This window comes from Tasmannia lanceolata, unplaced genomic scaffold (assembly GCF_043159265.1).
Source record: "Tasmannia lanceolata isolate RefF3 unplaced genomic scaffold, GAP_Taslan_0.1 ptg000013l, whole genome shotgun sequence".
NCBI lineage: Eukaryota > Viridiplantae > Streptophyta > Magnoliopsida > Canellales > Winteraceae > Tasmannia > Tasmannia lanceolata.
This window is the reverse complement of record NW_027518690.1, coordinates 23362645-23380792: the sequence shown is the minus strand read 5'-3', so window position 1 is coordinate 23380792 and position 18148 is coordinate 23362645. Positions and strand designations below refer to the sequence as shown.

At 40.5% G+C, this 18148-nt stretch overlaps 1 protein-coding gene across 15 annotated transcripts in view; it reads right to left on the bottom strand.

Moving 5' to 3' along the window:
• Window positions 1-5015: 5015 nt before the first annotated feature.
• Window positions 5016-18148, bottom strand: part of LOC143889961 (Adenine nucleotide alpha hydrolases-like superfamily protein) — a 60279-nt gene continuing 47146 nt past the window's right edge. For 14 of the 15 annotated variants that reach the window (XM_077394397.1, XM_077394396.1, XM_077394398.1 and 11 more), the window contains 5 exons: window positions 7437-7558; window positions 7276-7354; window positions 6388-6800; window positions 6145-6212; window positions 5016-5521 (listed from right to left, as the gene is read on the bottom strand). In XM_077394397.1, the coding sequence (XP_077250512.1) occupies window positions 6164-6212; window positions 6388-6800; window positions 7276-7354; window positions 7437-7558 (663 nt within the window). In that variant the 3' untranslated portion in view covers window positions 5016-5521; window positions 6145-6163. The remainder of the gene's footprint in view (window positions 5522-6144; window positions 6213-6387; window positions 6801-7275; window positions 7355-7436; window positions 7559-18148) is intronic. The other variant, XM_077394394.1, reaches the window with a different exon arrangement.

The following is an 18148-nucleotide window of genomic DNA, read 5'->3' as shown; positions in this document are numbered from 1 at the left end:
CTATGGGCATCCATACCAAGGGAACCTCCCACCTCTCATCTAGATCAGGGTTTTCTAAGCTCACATAAAAGAACCTATTTTTCCAACCATGGATTGAGGTCGACAAACCAACTATAAATTCGGTATCAACATGCTGGCTTATGTACACCCAGCTATCCGAGCGATTCCTCGTAAGGTTACAACACCTACGGAACACCTCCAGTGAAGGATTTTTCTCCAGCTTCTCCTTCATCACGTGCATAAGGCCAACAATAATCCTCCATGAGTTCGGGGCTACTTAGGACGGTGCTAAACCATAAAAGAACAACACCTCTGCCACAAAAGGATGTATGGGAAATCTAAACCTGGCCTTAAGGGAATCCTCGTAGATGCAAACATCTGCATTCTCATTGGGTGGCCGATCACCTTCTTCCCCCGATCGTAACCTGAAATCCCAAAGGGCAACACACAAGAGGAGAGTGAATTGGTGTTTTTGAAATTTTCTTCTAAAACTACAAGAGTATGTGAAATAACCTAATTAGTTCTAACCCTTGTTCAAGTTATAATCAAATAGAAAGGAAAGAGATTACCATACACCACAGGAGAAGGGAGAAAGAGTAAGGAGACTACACGATGATTTATAGTGGTTCGGTCACAACTTGACCTACTCCACTACCCAAGTACTAGGTCTTTCCTTGGGATTTTCTCCACTATTGTGAGACTCCTCAACGCCACCTCACCAAGTGTTACAAACAATCACCACCTCCACAAGGGGACACACCCTTGTTGTACAATCCGCCTCAAAGGACGTTCTTCTTCGTTGTACACCGCCTTGAAGAAAGAAAATGTCTCTTTGTAACACTCCAAATGTAAGGAAGAAAAGATGTAAAACTCTCAAGCCTCTTTTAGGCAAATACAACTCTCAAAGCTCACTTACTCTTGCTATGATTAAAACTAAATGCTTGGGGAGATCCTCTTGGCAAGTAATGAATGCACACGTTAATGCTCAAGAGGTTGAAGAAGATTTATTTTGATTTCTCAAGTTTAAAGCTCTAGGGTTTGATAAAAAATCTCTCAAAAGATATGAATGAAGGTCTTTAGTGGTGTTTAAATAGCCCTAGCACATTTAAGACCGTTTGGGGGCAATATGGTAAATACTAGGTCAAGAAAAAGTAACCTGCGCAGGCCCCAACGACTAGTTTTCGAGACCGGAGCGGTTGGCCGAGGTACAGCGGTCGCCTGCCCTTATCGGGTGCTTTTTTTTAATTTCAAATTTCAAATCGTCGCGGTCGCCCGCCGAGGGTTTCCTATTTGATTAAATATTTTGCACAAAAACATGTCGCGGTCGACCGGGATTTTCGCGGTCGCCCACCAAGGGCTTTCTGTTTGATTTGAAAATTTCGCTCAAAACATTCCGCGGTCGACAGGGGTATTCTCGGTCGCCCGCCAAGACCTTCCTGGATGGTTTCTTAACTTTTAGAAACTCCATCCGCGGTCGACTGTGTGACCTCAGTCGACCGGCCCGCCTAAGTTCAGGAGATGCTGGATTTCCAGCTATCATCCCGCGGTTGCCCAGCCTAGCCTGGTCGACCGGCCTTGTATTAAAAAACTTGATTTAAAGGTTTGGTTCAAGGGACTTTGGGCCATAGTCTTTGGGCTTTAGATATGTATTTTCAAATGCCTTTTATGAGTTGTAAAGATAACTTTCAATGAGTTTTGAAAATACTAAATTATGCAAACACTAAATGCCAAGTGGACTCCAATGCATTCTAAAGTAAATAAACCTTGAATCTTCTCTTGCTTCAATCTTCTTGATCGCTTGCATGAGCCTGCCCTTGTCTTGAGATAGTCTTCAAACTTGTTTTTGCGCTTGTGGTTCCCTTGATTCTTCGATAGACCATACGGCTTGAAGGATGACCACCAAGACTTGACTTTCTCTAAGACTCGCCTTTGTTCTTCTTGCTTCAAGTGTTGATATGAATGAAACCTGTATAAATCACAACACTAGAGAAGCCATTATCTAACTACCATCAATTTGGGTTTGTTGATCATCAAAACATAGATGGCATGTACCCTTAGGCTTACATAACCCAAATCACTCCGAAATACAGTACCTGTCTCTAATAAAGTCTAAACTTAGACTCTGCCAGTGTGCTGAATTCTTTAAGAGCCACTTTGTGATGTTTTACTTCGGCATCCATCTGTGCCTCCACGATAACATCAACGATCCTATCTACTACAGACGAACTAGAAGCCCCCCTCAAGTGGCTTCTCAACTCAACATCAGAATCGTGATTCGTTCCCTCATCGAAAGGAGACGCTACCGAGCCAGGAACAACACCCAGATCCAAGATAGGATCATCGACAATAATATCCACTTCCTGATCACTAGCTACAATATGGCGCAATGCCACAAAAAGACAAAAATGGGATCGTCCCAAGCCGATCCCAATATGGCGCAACGCCATAAAAAGACAAAAATAGGATTGCCCCAAGCCAATCCCAATATGGCACAACGCCACAAAAAAGACAAAAAAAAACTGCCATACAGGGTAGTTTGTCAAGATTCCCACACAAAAATGGGATCATCCCAAGTCGATCCCAATATGGCACAACGCCACAAAAAGACAAAAATGGGATCGTCCCAAGCCAATCCCAATATGGTGGAACGCTACAAAAAGACAAAAATGTCAACGTCCCAAGTCGATCCCAATATGGCGCAACGCCACAAAAAGACAAAAATGGGATCGTCCCAAGTCGATCCCAATATAACGCAAGGCCGCTACGTGGCAAAAATCTTATAGTCTCTAGCCTATCAGAATACAGCGCAAGGCCGCTACGTGACATAAATCTGATCGTCCTTGGCCGATCAGAATATAGCACAAGGCCGCTACGCGACAAAAATCTTATCGTCCTTGGCCGATCAGAATATAGTGCAAGGTCATGAGGAGATAAGAATCTGATTGTCTGAAGCCGATCCCACTATGCGATTGTCCAAAGCCGATCCGAACCCCCGGAAAAGGCGTAACTCCCGACTGAGCTCATCTTTCAACTTCCCCATGCCATAAACACGGCCTAAGGAACTGGGGGGCATCTGATGGGGACCCAAAATCGATCACTCAATCAGAGAGCAACATGTGTCCTCGAGTAATATACACCTTAATTACGCTCCTCTGCAGAGGGCAATTAAAAGCCTAACCCTAAAAGGCAGAAGAGAAACTCACACTCTACCCAATCACTGGATGACGGACAAAAGGGTAAATCAATTGGATCCACTTACTATAAACAGCCATCAAAGGCTCAAAGGTAGCGGTCCGAAACCCAAGAAATCACTGTTCATTACTATTTTTGTTCTGACTGAAGCATCGGAGGGCTCGTTCGGGGACAATCCCCCTGGTTGGCCTTCTGACCGGGTGCTACCTTGTGCAGAACTCATCTTAGTGCATAATCTCCTTTGATTTGATGATCAGATAACACTTATCTCAAAAACCCAATCACAACTCAATCAGGTTTGCTTTTCCCGAACTGTCACCTCACATTAATTGTTTTTTACCGCAACAAGTTTAAACCTTACCTAATTAGAGTAAGTTAGACAATAAGTTTTTTTCAAATTTCAAGTACATGGACTTCACAGAGCTTCAATGTTTTTTTTTGAAGTGAGCTTCAGAAGCACTGTTCCTTTATCCTCTATGACGGATGAAGATATGTTTCTATATAAAGTTTTTCTCCATCTCCAATTGACTCGGAGGAGGAAAATGCACTTCAATCATGGTAGATGTGCCTGGTGGCCCTATTGTCTACACATTAGTTTAATGTCCATATTACTGAATAAGTTCTCACTTCAGAGATGAAGACGGATAGATAGTGTTCTGCAGCCACATTCACTTTATGTGATTTATCCTGTCAGGTACACTTGGAATGTTCTCCACTCTTTCGTATTCCTACAACTCTTGCCATAATGACCTTGATTCCCACATATGAAACATTCACCCTCTATCTTCTTGAAGTTTTCAGGGTTCCTGTTTAAGTGAATATCACGACTCTTGTGATTCTGACCTCGTTTTGAACTTGGGTTTCTTGTCCTATGCAGACTTGATCAAGTTCATCTTTGAAAAGAACTAAGGGCCCGTTTGGATACCTCCCATTTTGTATTTGGTTTTTTAATTGAGTTTTTGAATAGAAAATGAATAGATCCGGCAGCTCATGTAGAGGGAGACAGAGAGTGAAAGGGGTACTTCCTAGTGGAGGGGAGAGGTTGAAGAGCTAAGAGGGTGAAGGAAACTGCCAGATCTGTGGATTTCCAATTTCTTATTCCCACAGCAAATTTAGAAATCTGATTTTTTTCACTGTCAGCTGTTGAATTAGAAATCCAAGAATTTGATCCGATCCAAATTACAATGCAAAAAGGGCTGCAAATGTGAGAAATCCGAATCAAAATCTTCTCGGCATCCAAAAGGGCCCTCATAGGACTTCAATTGAATCTTTCTAGATAGGTTGTCTTATTCTATTTTAAAATAAACAAATAAGCTCTGAAGAGAATATCCATTTCGGTCCTGTAGGAGTGTCTTGACATGTCTTCCAAGGTGGAAGTTTTTCGATGATAGCTGCTATATGAATTGTTTCTATTTTGATAACCCTGGGCCCCTGGCATGTATATCATATACTAATAAATAGATTTAATTGACTTGATCAATTATAGATCTATCATTAATCCCAGATATCAAATTAGTCAGACATTGAAGAGTTGGATTGTAAGAGCTCCAGGGATATGATCTTTATATAGGAAATCATCTCTTCTTGTTGATCGGATAAGATCATGCCCGCAATAATTTTGAAAGGAATGCTAAACTGAAGGGCACCTTTGCAAAAACCAGATAAAGGGCGCTCCCATAGGTGGAACGTGACCAAAGTGCATTTTAACTTAAGATTATTGCTTGAAACATGTAACATTTCAAACAATTAATATAATTATTGAACAAACTAATGTGTATGAATAATACATAGTTGAAAAGTTTACACACCCCACTTCAAAAGTCTGATCATCCAAAATAAATAAAATTTATTTGAATAAATATAAAATAATTTAAAGAAGTTTACATGAAAGGCGCATGTATGAAACGTTTCCTCCGCAACTATGTCCAGTCTTCTTTAGATCACAACTCTTTGGAGAAACCACTTCTATGTATAAACTCATCAGACTCATAAGTTGTCTTGTACACAATATGTGCACAATTGATGTGGGACTAAATTTTTTATTACCGGACAAATCACCAAAAACCTAGATGCAAACACTTGCCACAAAAGATAAATTATACTATTGACAAATTCAAATTGAAATTTAAAATACATCTTTAAAATCATTAATCCTTTTGATTTGCCGAACCCTATCAGACTCCCACATCTTGTTTAGTTCTATGTTCCAAGTATCATCTTGTTGAGCTCTTCTATGTTCCAAATATGCTGGTGCTGATTGATAAGCATCACCCTTTGGGAGTTGATTAACGAGGTTCCCAGCCCATCTATCAGTCCAGATGCCAGTGCACTGCCCATTACAATGATGCAAAATACAGCCGTATAAATGTTTCATATTATTAAATATGCTGCATGTGATTCAGCAAGGCAGAAGACATAAACAAATGCAATAGATCAAGGGAAATGATAACAGGCAAACTTTTTGTTATGGGTGCGCTGTAGCTTGTCTATTCTTTTTTAATTGGCTTGTGAGATTTTTTTGGGAACCGTATGACCTTTTGATAGCTCTTTAAGGGAGATGATTTTTGCACCCCCTTGTAGGATTATCCGCCCCCCTTTTAACGTGATTTGACGTCAAAAAGCGTTAAAGTATGCCCACAATTCCATTAAAAGGGGAGCTCGGAAAAAAAATCATCTCCCTTCTTTAAATACTAGAAGACAAGATAGGTGGGCGCATATAGCAAAACACGGTTGTGTTGAAATCATTTCCCTAGATCAAACAATGAATTATTGTTTCTCGCACTAGAAAATAGACACAGCAATGGCTGAACATACAGGAACTGTCCCTGTTCTGTAGATGGGGTATCCTTGCCAATTGGTGCCCCAAATTTCTGGTTTCACTTGTACTGTCCCTTTTCCTGAGCTAATATCTACTTAACAGAAAATAAATTGAAAGTTAGTGATGCTGATTACCATTCAGATGGAGGGAGCTTCAGGTACCATCCTCCTCATCCGATAGCAAGCAGTCTTTTATTTGTTCCCTGAAGCAAACACCATAGCAGCTCAGAACCAATAGTAAGTGTATTTTTCGCCATTTTCTTATGAAAGTCACACAAAAAAAAATTTTGAAATGAATGAAACTCAGAAATTTATTAAGCAGAAATGGTAGAGATAGTAGAAACTATGCAGAGCTAACTGTAGAAATAAGCTTATCACCTTAGCCAACTCTCATCAGCTCCGGTGGTGTCTTGGAATCGTCTGACCATTGGTTCGGGTAGGAGTGAGTAGAAACTCTCCAACAAAGATGGCTCCTTTGGGAGGATCTGAAAACAGCAACTCGGACAGCAATTGGCTGCAAATATGTCGAATCCTGATTGGAAGGTCCCAACACTGCTTTTCAAACTTTGCAAGTCCTGCCCGTTCAGTGGGCTACTGCAGATTGGGCAGAGAGCCTCTGCTAGAATAGACCCATCAGATTTGAAAATCTGCAGCTTCTTACGCCACCGGGAGGGCAAATGGTCTTCAAGGTTGTTGGTTTCTGGCAGCTTACTAAAATGAAATGGAGTCAGCTTTTCCGCCGTTCTTACTATGGTGCGCTCACGGGAAGGATTTTCTTCCTGCAATTTAAGCTATGGAATTTTTAGCAGCAGTGAGGACAGAGACGCTAGTTAAATACTATGTCACAAATATCGCTCTCAGGAATTTCTCGGCAAGGGAAAATCTTGGGATATATTTATTTTTTTATTTTTTTCGGTTTATATCAGGAAAAATGATAAAAATAAAATTATTTTAAAATAAATAAATTAAGAAAAAAATAAAAATAAAATAAAAAATATTCTAAAAATATCATGATAGTTTCATGATATTATCGGGATAATGAAAATATTGCTATATTTTAAAATTTCTCGGGGTTATATCGGGATTTTGTTGTTTTATCAAATTATCGCGACAAAAACGCTATATTTTGAAAATATTGGAGATATTAGTGACATAAATCCATCGTCTGCAAGGCAAGTATTTTTTGTGTAAGTGCCAGAAGTTTAATTTCCCAGATCGATTTTTACCAATAGAAGAATGAGAATACGCAAAACAACAATATCTTACCTGCAAAAGTGCGACAAATGATGATACCAAGCCATTGATGCCAAAGCGAGGACATTTAAGCAGTTGCTGGGTCTTCAAACTGCTCTGTCAATGACAGTTGGAGCATCATATAGTTGTAGGAATGGATACAAAAACAAAATATAATGAGTAACATATTTTACCTGTCAAGATGACAGAGCATGGAGAGCTCTTGTGCATGACAGTCACGAAGAGGAAGCACCACTGGGACTCCCCACCTTGAATCGACATATTGTATATCTGCAGGTAACGAGTAGCCTTGGCCCTGAAAAAGGGTATGGCAAATGTCAATTGTTGAAATCCTTTCTAACCATAAATTAGTTTGTGTGGATTGATGATCCACAACAAAATATATCACGGATAATTACATTCATTTGCCTTCTAGAAGAAAACATGCTGCCAATTTTTTCCAATCAAATAATGCTAGGAATAAAAGAGGTTTACTGGCTTATTATGGCTTCTAAAGTCTGGAACAAGATAAGCCAAACCAGTAGTCCAAGCACAACTAGTTTAACACTAATGATTTCTGAGCATCACACTAAGTGGACTTGATAGGCCTAGTTGTCCTACAAGTAAAAAGGAAAATTGAAACACGTCACATCATGGAAAAATATACATTGACTACATTCATGTCAAATCTAATCACGGAATATGAAATCTAATCACTATGAAAACGATAACTACATTCGAGCCATTGCATTCAGGTTAATCAACTCAAAGTATGATTATAGGCGCTACTAAGCTTAACCAAAAGCATCAATATGTCATACACAACTGACATGTATATGATTACATCAAAGGCAAGTAGAAGCATAAAATGAACTAGAGCTACTATTTGAATCTTTTCATCATCACTAACCAATCTCAAGATATCCTAGAAATTCCAAATATATAAATGGCACGAATCAACATGAGCATATAACTTTTTAAGGCCACAGTTCAGACTTGAATAACTGACTTAGGAAGTGAAGTTTGCTAGAGTCCCTCCATTAAGTGATCTGAACCAGCTCAAACAGTTGGTGCGTTGACTTGGACAAAACAAAAGAACAAAAAAAAACAGTTGAAAAATAGAAAACATCAAAAACTAAGTTAATGATGTCAGTACGATGGTGGCTGAACGATGAGTAAGCTAAACAAAATTGTCACCTAGGATTGACTTCTGAATCCCAAGAGCCAATTGAACCCAAGCTAGTTTTGAGATGTGATGTAGTTTCAGAACACTGCCAACTCTTGAAATACAATGCTGGAATGCCTAATGGGGGATATGTAGTACTTAAAAACCCTGATGAAGCCTCCAGAAGGGCTTCACATGCTAAATCAGTCCAAGAAAGGTGACATGCTCAATGAGATGGAAAAGGTATGCTCAAGAATCATCCATTGTTCTTTCATTTCCTTCTCGTGAAAGATTAGTTGAAGACTTTTATTTTCCTTCAGTATGCACTTGCATTAAAAGAATTTCTTTATCTTGCTTTCCTTTGTTGGATATATGTAATAAGCCTGAGGGCATAGTTGTCATCCTTCTCTTTAAATAAATACATTAATGAGGGGGAGTTTTCCCTAACTCACTCACTTTTTCTCTTCTCCAAATCTCTCAACATGGAATCAGAGCCCAAGGGTTTCTGATCCCTAGGGATTCCTTTTGGCCTACATCTTCTCCGCCCCACAACCCTAACCCTAACCCTTTCATCTCTCTCACCTCCTCTCCCTCTTTTCTCACAATCCTAACCCTAACCCACGCCCCACCCCTCTCTCCCTCTTTTCCCATGCCCCCACGCCCAACTTCCCTCGCCCCCTCCTCCATACCCCCACCCCCAACACTCCATCAGCCCCGCCCCCCTTCCAGACCCCTCGCCTCCTGCTCCTTACCCCCCCCCCCCCCCCTCTCTTCAGGCCCCTGCCTCTCCAGGCTCTCGCCCCCCTCCTCCAACCCCCCTGCCCCTATCCCACCCCTCCACCTCCCCACTATAGGCCCTTTTCTCAAACTTCTTTAAACCCTCTTCGCCCGTTTCACCTTTCTGTGTCCTCCCACTTGGATTTCTTCATCAAAACCCTCGTCTCCACCATTATGCGCTGAGTTAGTTGGGTTCCTATTCCTCTTAGTTCTTCACGGTCTCTCGCCGTCTTTCATATGGCTCCCACTATCCTGTTTCGTTCTCTCGTGAGGCCAGGCTATTTGTTCTTCCCTTGAGTAGTTGGTTCTTCTCTTTTCATCTCTTATCTCGTCGTTGCTTGTGGATTATATTTTCCTTCTCTGTCTTATGGATCCTCCTGCCATTGCGGATCCCTCTCTCGGCATGACTACAGAAGTTCATGCCACCCCACCTCCTTCGGCTCCATCTTCCTCACCTTCTCCTAGCTATGCACCTGTGGATGGATCTTATCAACAGTTGAATATTCCAAAGTTTGATGGAACCAACTACTTACTATGGAAAGTTGTCGTTGAGACATACCTCTTAGGTCGAGGCAAAGTTAGCTTTCTTTGGGATGACCCCCCATCTTAAGTTGCCGTTGAGACATACCTATTAGGTCGAGGCAAAGTTAGCTTTCTTTGGGATGACCCCCCATCTCTCAAGGACCCTTCCTATACTTGGTGGGAGCAGGAAAATGCCTTGATTAGGAGTCTACTCCGACAGAGCATGACCCCTGCCATTTCATCCACCATGATTCTCCTCCCTACTGCAAAGGAGATCTGGGATCACACAGCTGTCACCTACTCTAGGGTTGAGAACCTCAGGCGTATCTGTTCCACTTACTCTAAGTGGATGCGTCTGTGACGTGGTGACATGTCCCTTGAGACTCATTATGGGCAGTTTATCTCATTATGTCAGAAGCTTGACATTTTCTTACCTATCACTTCTGATGTCAATGTCCTTCGTCGCCAGTGAGAACAAATTCGCGTTGTGCACTATCTTGAGAGCCTGGGCCCTGAGTTTACACACCTTCGTCATCAGATTCTTGGCTCCGGCACTATTCCATCATTACGAGAGGCCTATTCATGTGCGCAGCAGTGCCTTGATGACTCACCATCCAGCCTCCAATCTGATAGTTCGGCACTCGTGGCTTCTCATGGTATTGGTGTTCCAGGCCACCCAGAGGAGGTGGCTCTTTTCCCCGAGCTCGTGGTCGTGGCCGTGGAGGTGGCCACGTTGGTGGTGGACGTGGCTGTCCTTACTGTACCCATTGCCATCATGATGGCCACCAGATCGAGACATGCTATATGCTTTATCCAGAGCTTCGGCCACCTCGATCAACTCATCTCACTGCTCCTGGCCCATCTGATAGCGTGACTTCTACGCCTGGTTCTACTTCGGTTGATGAGTCATTTACCTTCACGAGGACAGATTATGAGGAGCTATAGGGTTTTAGACAGAGTGCTTCACAACCCACTGTCGGGTTTGCTCAGCCAGGTAGTTCACCCACAACCTTACTCTCTAGCTCCGGGTCCTAGATTATTGACTCGGGAGCCTCCAATCACATGACTAGTAACTCATCTCATCTATCCTCTTTTCGCTCTTTTTCCTCTGGCTCTCAGACCATTACCCTTGCTGATGGGTCCACTTCCTCCATCACTAGTATTGGTACAATCTATCCCTCGCCTACTATTTCATTATCATATGTACTATGTGTACCCTAAATCTCCATTTAGTTTACTTTCTGTCAGTCAACTAACGAAAAATCTTCAATGTTCCATCTCATTTTATCCCTCTTATTGTTTGTTTCAGGATTTTTCGACTGGGAAGACGATTGGGTCGAATCGTAAGGTGGATGGACTTTCTCGCCTTGACTGCAGCCGTTCTCCTATCGTCTTGCACTGATAATGCTCGCGAATTTTTCTCTTCCACACATGGGTTTCAAGATTATCTTTCATATCATGGAATTCTTCACCAATCCTCTCGTGCCTACACGTCACAGCAGAATGGGGTCGTTGAAAGGAAATTAAGGTATTTACTTGAAGTTACTCGAACAATCATGTTTCAAATGTGAGTCCCTAAGTCTTTTTGGGGGGAGGCCGTGTTGACATCCTATTTTCTTGAGAATCACCTTCCCTCTTCTATCCTTCATGGCTCTTCTCCCTTTCAGGTTTTATAGCCTCAAGAGGATCCCATTCCCTCTCACCCCTCGGGTATTTGGGTTTGTCTGCTTCGTCCATCTTCTTGGTCCTAGTCGGGACAAACTCGATCCTCGGTCAGAACGGTATGTCTTTCTGGGTTACTCTAGAACTCAGAAAGGCTACCGTTAGGTTTGTCTCGGCTGATGTTACCTTTTTCGAATCTGAAGCATTTTTCGGCCCCTCATCTACTCCTATTACAAATCCCTTAGATAATGAGGTCCCATTATCTCTTCCTTCGATTCCTTACTTGGTTCAGGTACCCTCACAGCCTGTTACGATACCAGATCCATCGCCATCTTCATCAGTACCAGTGGCTCCACCACTAGTTACCAAACAATATCGGAGATATCTGCAGACAGATGGACCTCCACCTCCTTCACTCGAACCATCGCCTTTCATTTGTCGAGGTCCCTACCTTGCTAACTCAGGTATCTTCTTTACCCTCATTTGTTATTGCTTCTGACTCTCCTATTGTATCTCGCACTCGATCTCATTCTACTGCACATCCAATATCTCACTTTGTTTCTTATGATTGTCTGACTCCTATTACATCCAGGTTGGCGCGTTGCTACGGATCTAGAAATGGGTGCACTCCGATCAAACCAGACATGGGATCTTGTTCCATTTCCTGATGGTGCTCGACCAGTAGGTTGTCGTTGGGTATTCTCAATCAAGTATTTACCTGATGGGAAAGTTGAAAGGTTGAAGGCTCGTCTGGTTGCGAAAGGCCATACTCAAACCTTTGGCGTTGACTATCATGAGGCATTCTCACCAATTGCGAAGATTCCTTCAGTTTGAGTGATACTCTCCATTGCAGTTAATAATAGTTGGACACTACATCAGCTAGCCGTCAAGAATGCCTTCTTACATGGCGACCTCCAGGAGGAAGTTTATATGGACCAGCCTCCAGGGTATGCTGCTCAGGAGGGGAGATGTCCTCCTCTGTTTGTCGCCTTAAGAAATCTCTGTATGGCTTAAAACAATCTCCGCGAGCATGGTTTGGTAGATTCAGTGAGGTCGTCATACGCTTTGATTGTGTATGATGATGACATCATCATTACAGGTAGTAACTCGGGGGGGAATTCAGAGATTGAAGAGTTTCTTACAACAAGAGTTTGCTACAAAGGATTTGGGTCGGCTTAGATATTTTCTTGGGATAGAGGTGGCATATTCCTCTCCTCGGATATCTCTATCACAGAGAAATTATGTGTTGGACTTCTTGGAAGAAATAGGGAATCTTGGAGTAAAACTTGTATCTGCACCTATGGATCCCAATGTAAAGCTTATTATGGCAGGTATAGAAGACTGGTTGGTAAGCTCATATATCTCACGATTACTCGCCCAGATATCTCTCATGCAATTTGAGTAGTTAGCCGGTTTATGAGTGCTACTCGTACCTCTCACTGGGCAGCAGTAGTTCAGATACTCTGCTACTTGAAAGGGCAATCGGGAAAGGATTGCTATTTAAGAAAAATGGACATGTCAGGGTGGAAGGCTATTTTAAGCAGATTAGGCAGGATCTCCAGCAGATAGGAGATCAACCACGGGTTACTGCACCTTTGTTGGTGGCAATCTAGTGTCATGGAAAAGTAGAATACCGAGCTCTGCCCCATACGAGTGGGGAGCTTCTTTGATTACGTTCCCTCATGACAGAGATTGGCTTTCCTTCTTCTCTAGCTCAGCTTTATTGTGATAATAAAGCTGCGATTCACATAGCCACCAATCCCATCTTCCATGAGAGAACCAAGCATATAGACGTTGATTGCCATTTTCTTCGCTAGAGAATCCATAGGGGCGAGATACATGTTTCCTTTACTCGATCTGTGGGCCAGTTATCAGATATTTTCACCAAACCCTTGCCTGAGTCGAAGTTAAATGATATTTGTAGCAAGCTAGGAATGTATAATATCTACATTCGAGCTTGAGGGGGAGTGTTGGATATATGTAATAAGCCTGAGGGAATAGTTGTCATTGTACTTATCTTTCTCTTTAAATAAATACATTAGTGAGGGGGAGTTTTCCCTAACTCACTTTTTCTCTTCTCCAAATCTCTCAACATTCTTCACATTGGTTTCTATCTATGATCTTCCTTGATAAGATTAGTTTCCTTAATCAAGATTAGTGAAAGAAGTAGAGCACTCCGTTCCTTCACACTTGTCAATGTACCCAAAGAGCATATCTAGGGCAAAAAGAACAAGATTAAGAATAAATTCACATGAAAACCTTCATCAAGAGAAAACAAAGAATATCAAAATAACATACCTGAAAGGGAATAGCCAAAATTAGCCAAACTGATGGAGGCCATCCTCAGCCCCATATTTCAATTTTAACCTTCTATTATAGAGGGGGTGCTGTTATCAAATTAAGGGGGAGCATTAAAGTATTTTTGTGGGTGTCCTTGCCAAACTTACTAAATATAATAACTTCGTATTTACTAAAACTAGTAAGCGCGGAATTACTAAAAACTGTAAGTTTAGATCTAAAAAAAATAGTCAGTTCGGATTTGCTAAAAATTGCAAATATGAGTTACTAAAAATAGTAAGTTTCAATTAGGAGTTTTAATATGTCTTAAGTTTTTATCGAAGTCATAATAGTATTAGGAGTCCATGTTTTATTAGAAGTATTTTTTTTCCAATCTCTTCCCCATCAGTACCAGTCTTGAACACTACACCTCTTGGCAAGAAAGCATTTATTGCCTTAAACCATTAGAGCATGTAAGAGATTGGTGTAGGAGGTCTCTATTATACAAGTCTCAATAGGAGGTTTCTTTTGTCTATAAAAATATAGGCCTATGGCCTTTTCCCGTGGATTTTCCGTGGATTCACTCAAAAAGCGAAAAGGAGCCCATTTTCCGTGGATTCACTCAAAAAGCGACGTTTTGTTGGGCGGATTCGGAAAGCGCACGAAAAATATACGCATTAAGTGGAATCCGTAATATCTACGTGTCTAAGCCCTTTCCGAGAAAAAAAATCAGACCAAAACACACGGATTCGAGGCATTTTCCGCAACTAACGCATCCCCCTTTTTTTTCAAACGAAAAAAAGAGAAAAGGAAGCCCTAGAAGCTCGTATCTGCTGGTTCTCTCCCCTCTTCTTCGTCTCTGCTGGTTCTCTCCCCTCTCGCTCGTCGCCGGCAGCCGTCCCTCGCCGGTACTCTCTCCTCCCGCCTCCTCTCTTGCTCTCTCTACTCTCTTGCTCTCTCTCCCTCTCTGCCATGTTTTCTTTTCTATTTTTTCAAAAACCCCCAATCTGTTTGTCTTCCATTATTTTGATTTTTTTTGTTTAGATTGGGTTAGAGTTTCTGGTTTTGCAAGAAACCCCCAATCTTTGTCTGCCATTGTTTGCAATTTTTATTTAGATTTGGGTTAGGGTTTTTGGTTTTGCAAAAAAATCCCAATCTTTGTCTGCCATTGTTTTAAATTTTTATTTAGATTGTGGATGGGTTTCTGGTTTTGCAAAAACCCCCAACAACCTGTTAAAAAACATAACATGGGACTGTTTTTTTTTGGTTTATGGGTTTCTGGTTTTGCAAAAACATAACATGGGATTTTTTTTCTTTTTAATCAACTGTAAAGTCCCCTTGATATTTCGTCCAACAACAACCTGTTCAAAAATAAAAAATCTGCTGTCCTTGGATAAAAAATGAAGGGCTCTGCCCTGATTATGCTCATTTTTTGCTGTTGATAGGTCTAACATTGTGTATTAGTTGAATGAAAAGGAACCACAGTGCTGACTCTTATTTATGTAAAAAAAAATCTAGCAAGCAAATGCTAGAAATTTTGCTTCTGTGACAGAGTGGATGTAGATCATAATCAGCAAAAACTGTTTCCTCTTAGCCAAGATGCTTCAAATTGCAAATGAATCCCCCGTAAAGCATCAAAATTTTCAACTCTTCTGATGTTTGATTTCCATCCATGAGGCAGGGAACATCCAATGATTTATTATTTCGTTACTTCATTCTCGACCATCCTCAAATCATCATCAACCAGAAATGCTTGAACCCCATTCTTAATTCAATCCATCTATAACCTGGGTTCTTTACAACACCGCCATCACTCATCAATCTCCTAATATCAGATGCATCGTCCCATCTTCCTAATGCAGCATATATAGTGGATAAAAGCACATATGGTGCCGAGTTTTGTGGGTCCAGGGTTGTAAAATAACATGGCATGGTGTATAGACTATGTCAGTTATATGGTTCAGCACAGCATCAGACGAGGATCAAATATTGTGGAGATGTTGAAGTTCCGTCCTTGATATCGACCGTGTAAAGAATGATACTGTTTTATATGGAATTTTTTTTTTTCTGTAGGAGCTTGTGTAGAAACATGTAGTAGGCATTTGGCTTTGTATATGTTCTTCTCTGTCAGCAGTGGCCTTGTATAAGTTCATACAGATAAGATATGCTCCAGGGTAATGACATACTTACACATTGTAAGGAGGGTTCTCCTCTTCATTTGTAATTGGAGGTGATAAGATCAATGAAAAGTATTGTTGTTATTGGGGTTTGTATTTGTTTTGATTGTATTGTCCTTTGATGTATCTTTGTTCTTAGTGTTGATGGGGCTGCTATCTTTCACAGTATAAGCCATGTAATAGTGTTGAGGTGCATGTCCTTGTTGGTTTCTTTTTGGGTTTTCTAGATCTCTCTTATTATCTGTTCTGAGGGTATTATGATCTGCTTTTGTTGGGCAATGGTTGCCTTCTTGAATGCATATGCATAGCCTTGTAGATAAATTTCAGCACTGTTTTGGTATTTTCCTGAATAAAATAGATCATTGTCTAATATGTTGTACAGGGAGGGCATTGTGGTTAAATGTTTACAGAAGATATAGTTTTCCTTATCATTGGATTGATCACTGCATGTGTCTTTGTATATGAATCAATGGACTTCCTTTTTGATAATTTTTCTCTTTTTGTAATTTATTGTTGTTCTTTCGTTCTTTGGATATGGGATGGGCTTGGTAAGAGATTCTAAGATATCATACTACCATACTACCATTTGATTTTCTGATGTGGATGGTTTTATGATTCATATTTGTGATGAATTGTATACTATCTTCATAACAGCACATTACTGTATTTAATTCCTTGAAGCTTATGCGATTGTTTAGGCCTTGTTTGTTTTGGATTTTTAGAACCGATTTTGAGTCCAAAACTAATTATTGGGCTCAAAATTAAGGTCATATTTGGCAATTGTGAAATTTATTTTCATGGAATTTTAGCCTACTGAGTGTTGAGAGAGGGGTAGGGAGAGTGGGAGAGGGAGAGAATTGAGAGGGCATGAATAATGCAAAGTCTCAGGACAGTTCTCTTCATCTCCTACCCTCCCAGCCCTTCTCCAACCACTTTATAAACCAATATTCCTTGGAAAAAACTTTTGGCTGCCAAACACAGCATTTGCATCGGGGATGAAACTGGACATCTTTTCAATGTCAATATCTAAGGCATGGGTATAGTAAATTACTTGTTCCTTTAGTCACGCATGAATAATTATTCTGCAGAATCAATACTTAAAAATGATTAGCAGTTACTTTTATAGGCTGTGTTGGGGTTTTCTTGAGGTTAAATTTTGGTTTATCTTTGAGCAATTGTGTGATTACACATTACCACCTCTTATTAGTTTTAAGAACTGATAAGGCTTGGAGGAATAATGATAATGAATTTTCATAAAAAATAATGGCTTATCCTTTCTGCATGTGTTCCCAATTTTGATAATACCTGATACAGCCTTGATATTGTGTTTTGGTTTAAAGGTATGCTTATTTTAACAGTGATAGCCCATTATTTACTCATCTTGTCCGCCGTCTCGTTTCACCCTTTTTTTCTTTTTCTTTTTACATTTTTCTACCTCTGTCATGTTTCTTTTCCGTTTCCCTGGCAACTGAATGCAAATTCCTGTTGTTTTTTTACTGTTTCTTTTCCGTTTCCTGGCAACTGAATGCGCACTCTTACTGCTTTCTTAACAGTTTCTTTTCCTTTCCGTTTCCTTCTGCCACGTCATTTCCTTTTCCTTTCCGTTTCCTGCACGCAACTGAACAGGCCCATAATGTTTTTGATGAATGAAATAAAAATATTTGCTCCCAACTTGGATTAACACTTGCACAGGAGAAGACCCTACAGGGTAATATCTTTCTATCTCTTTCTTTATTTCTTTTCTCTAAGCTTTTTCTTTAATTTCTTGCTTTAATCCTCTTTATTTTCAATTCTTGATCTCTACATATTATTCTTTGATCCCTACGCCCCTTAGCTTCACCAAAACACACGTGACACATTTTTGGCATATGTCTGCACATACTTGGCACAAGTTTGCAAAATTCGAAACTTACCCTAAACCTTGTGGAAATTCTTTTTCCAACCTAATAAGATATTTTAGGATCCTAAACCCTAATTTTTATTGTCCCAACAATCATAGAACACAACTTCTGTAGCCGTCCTGAAAGGACCAAGTTTTGGGTTTAACATTAATCCTAAGTGATTTAGAGAATAAAAGTGATTTAAGTAATTAAGTGAGATTAGTGTTTATTATTTGATTTATTTAATCTTTAAGCTAGAGGGGAATTTTGATAATTTCAATAGTGGCGTAAGTGTAATTAATAAAAGGCCAAGTCTAAAAGTCAAGGGCATTTTGGGTATTAGATATTAGCATGGCTGGGAGAGAGAGGAGAGTGACACTTGGTAATCCAAGTGCCATCTCCCTCTCATGCAAGGTTATAAATTCATTTTAATTCATTTAAATTAT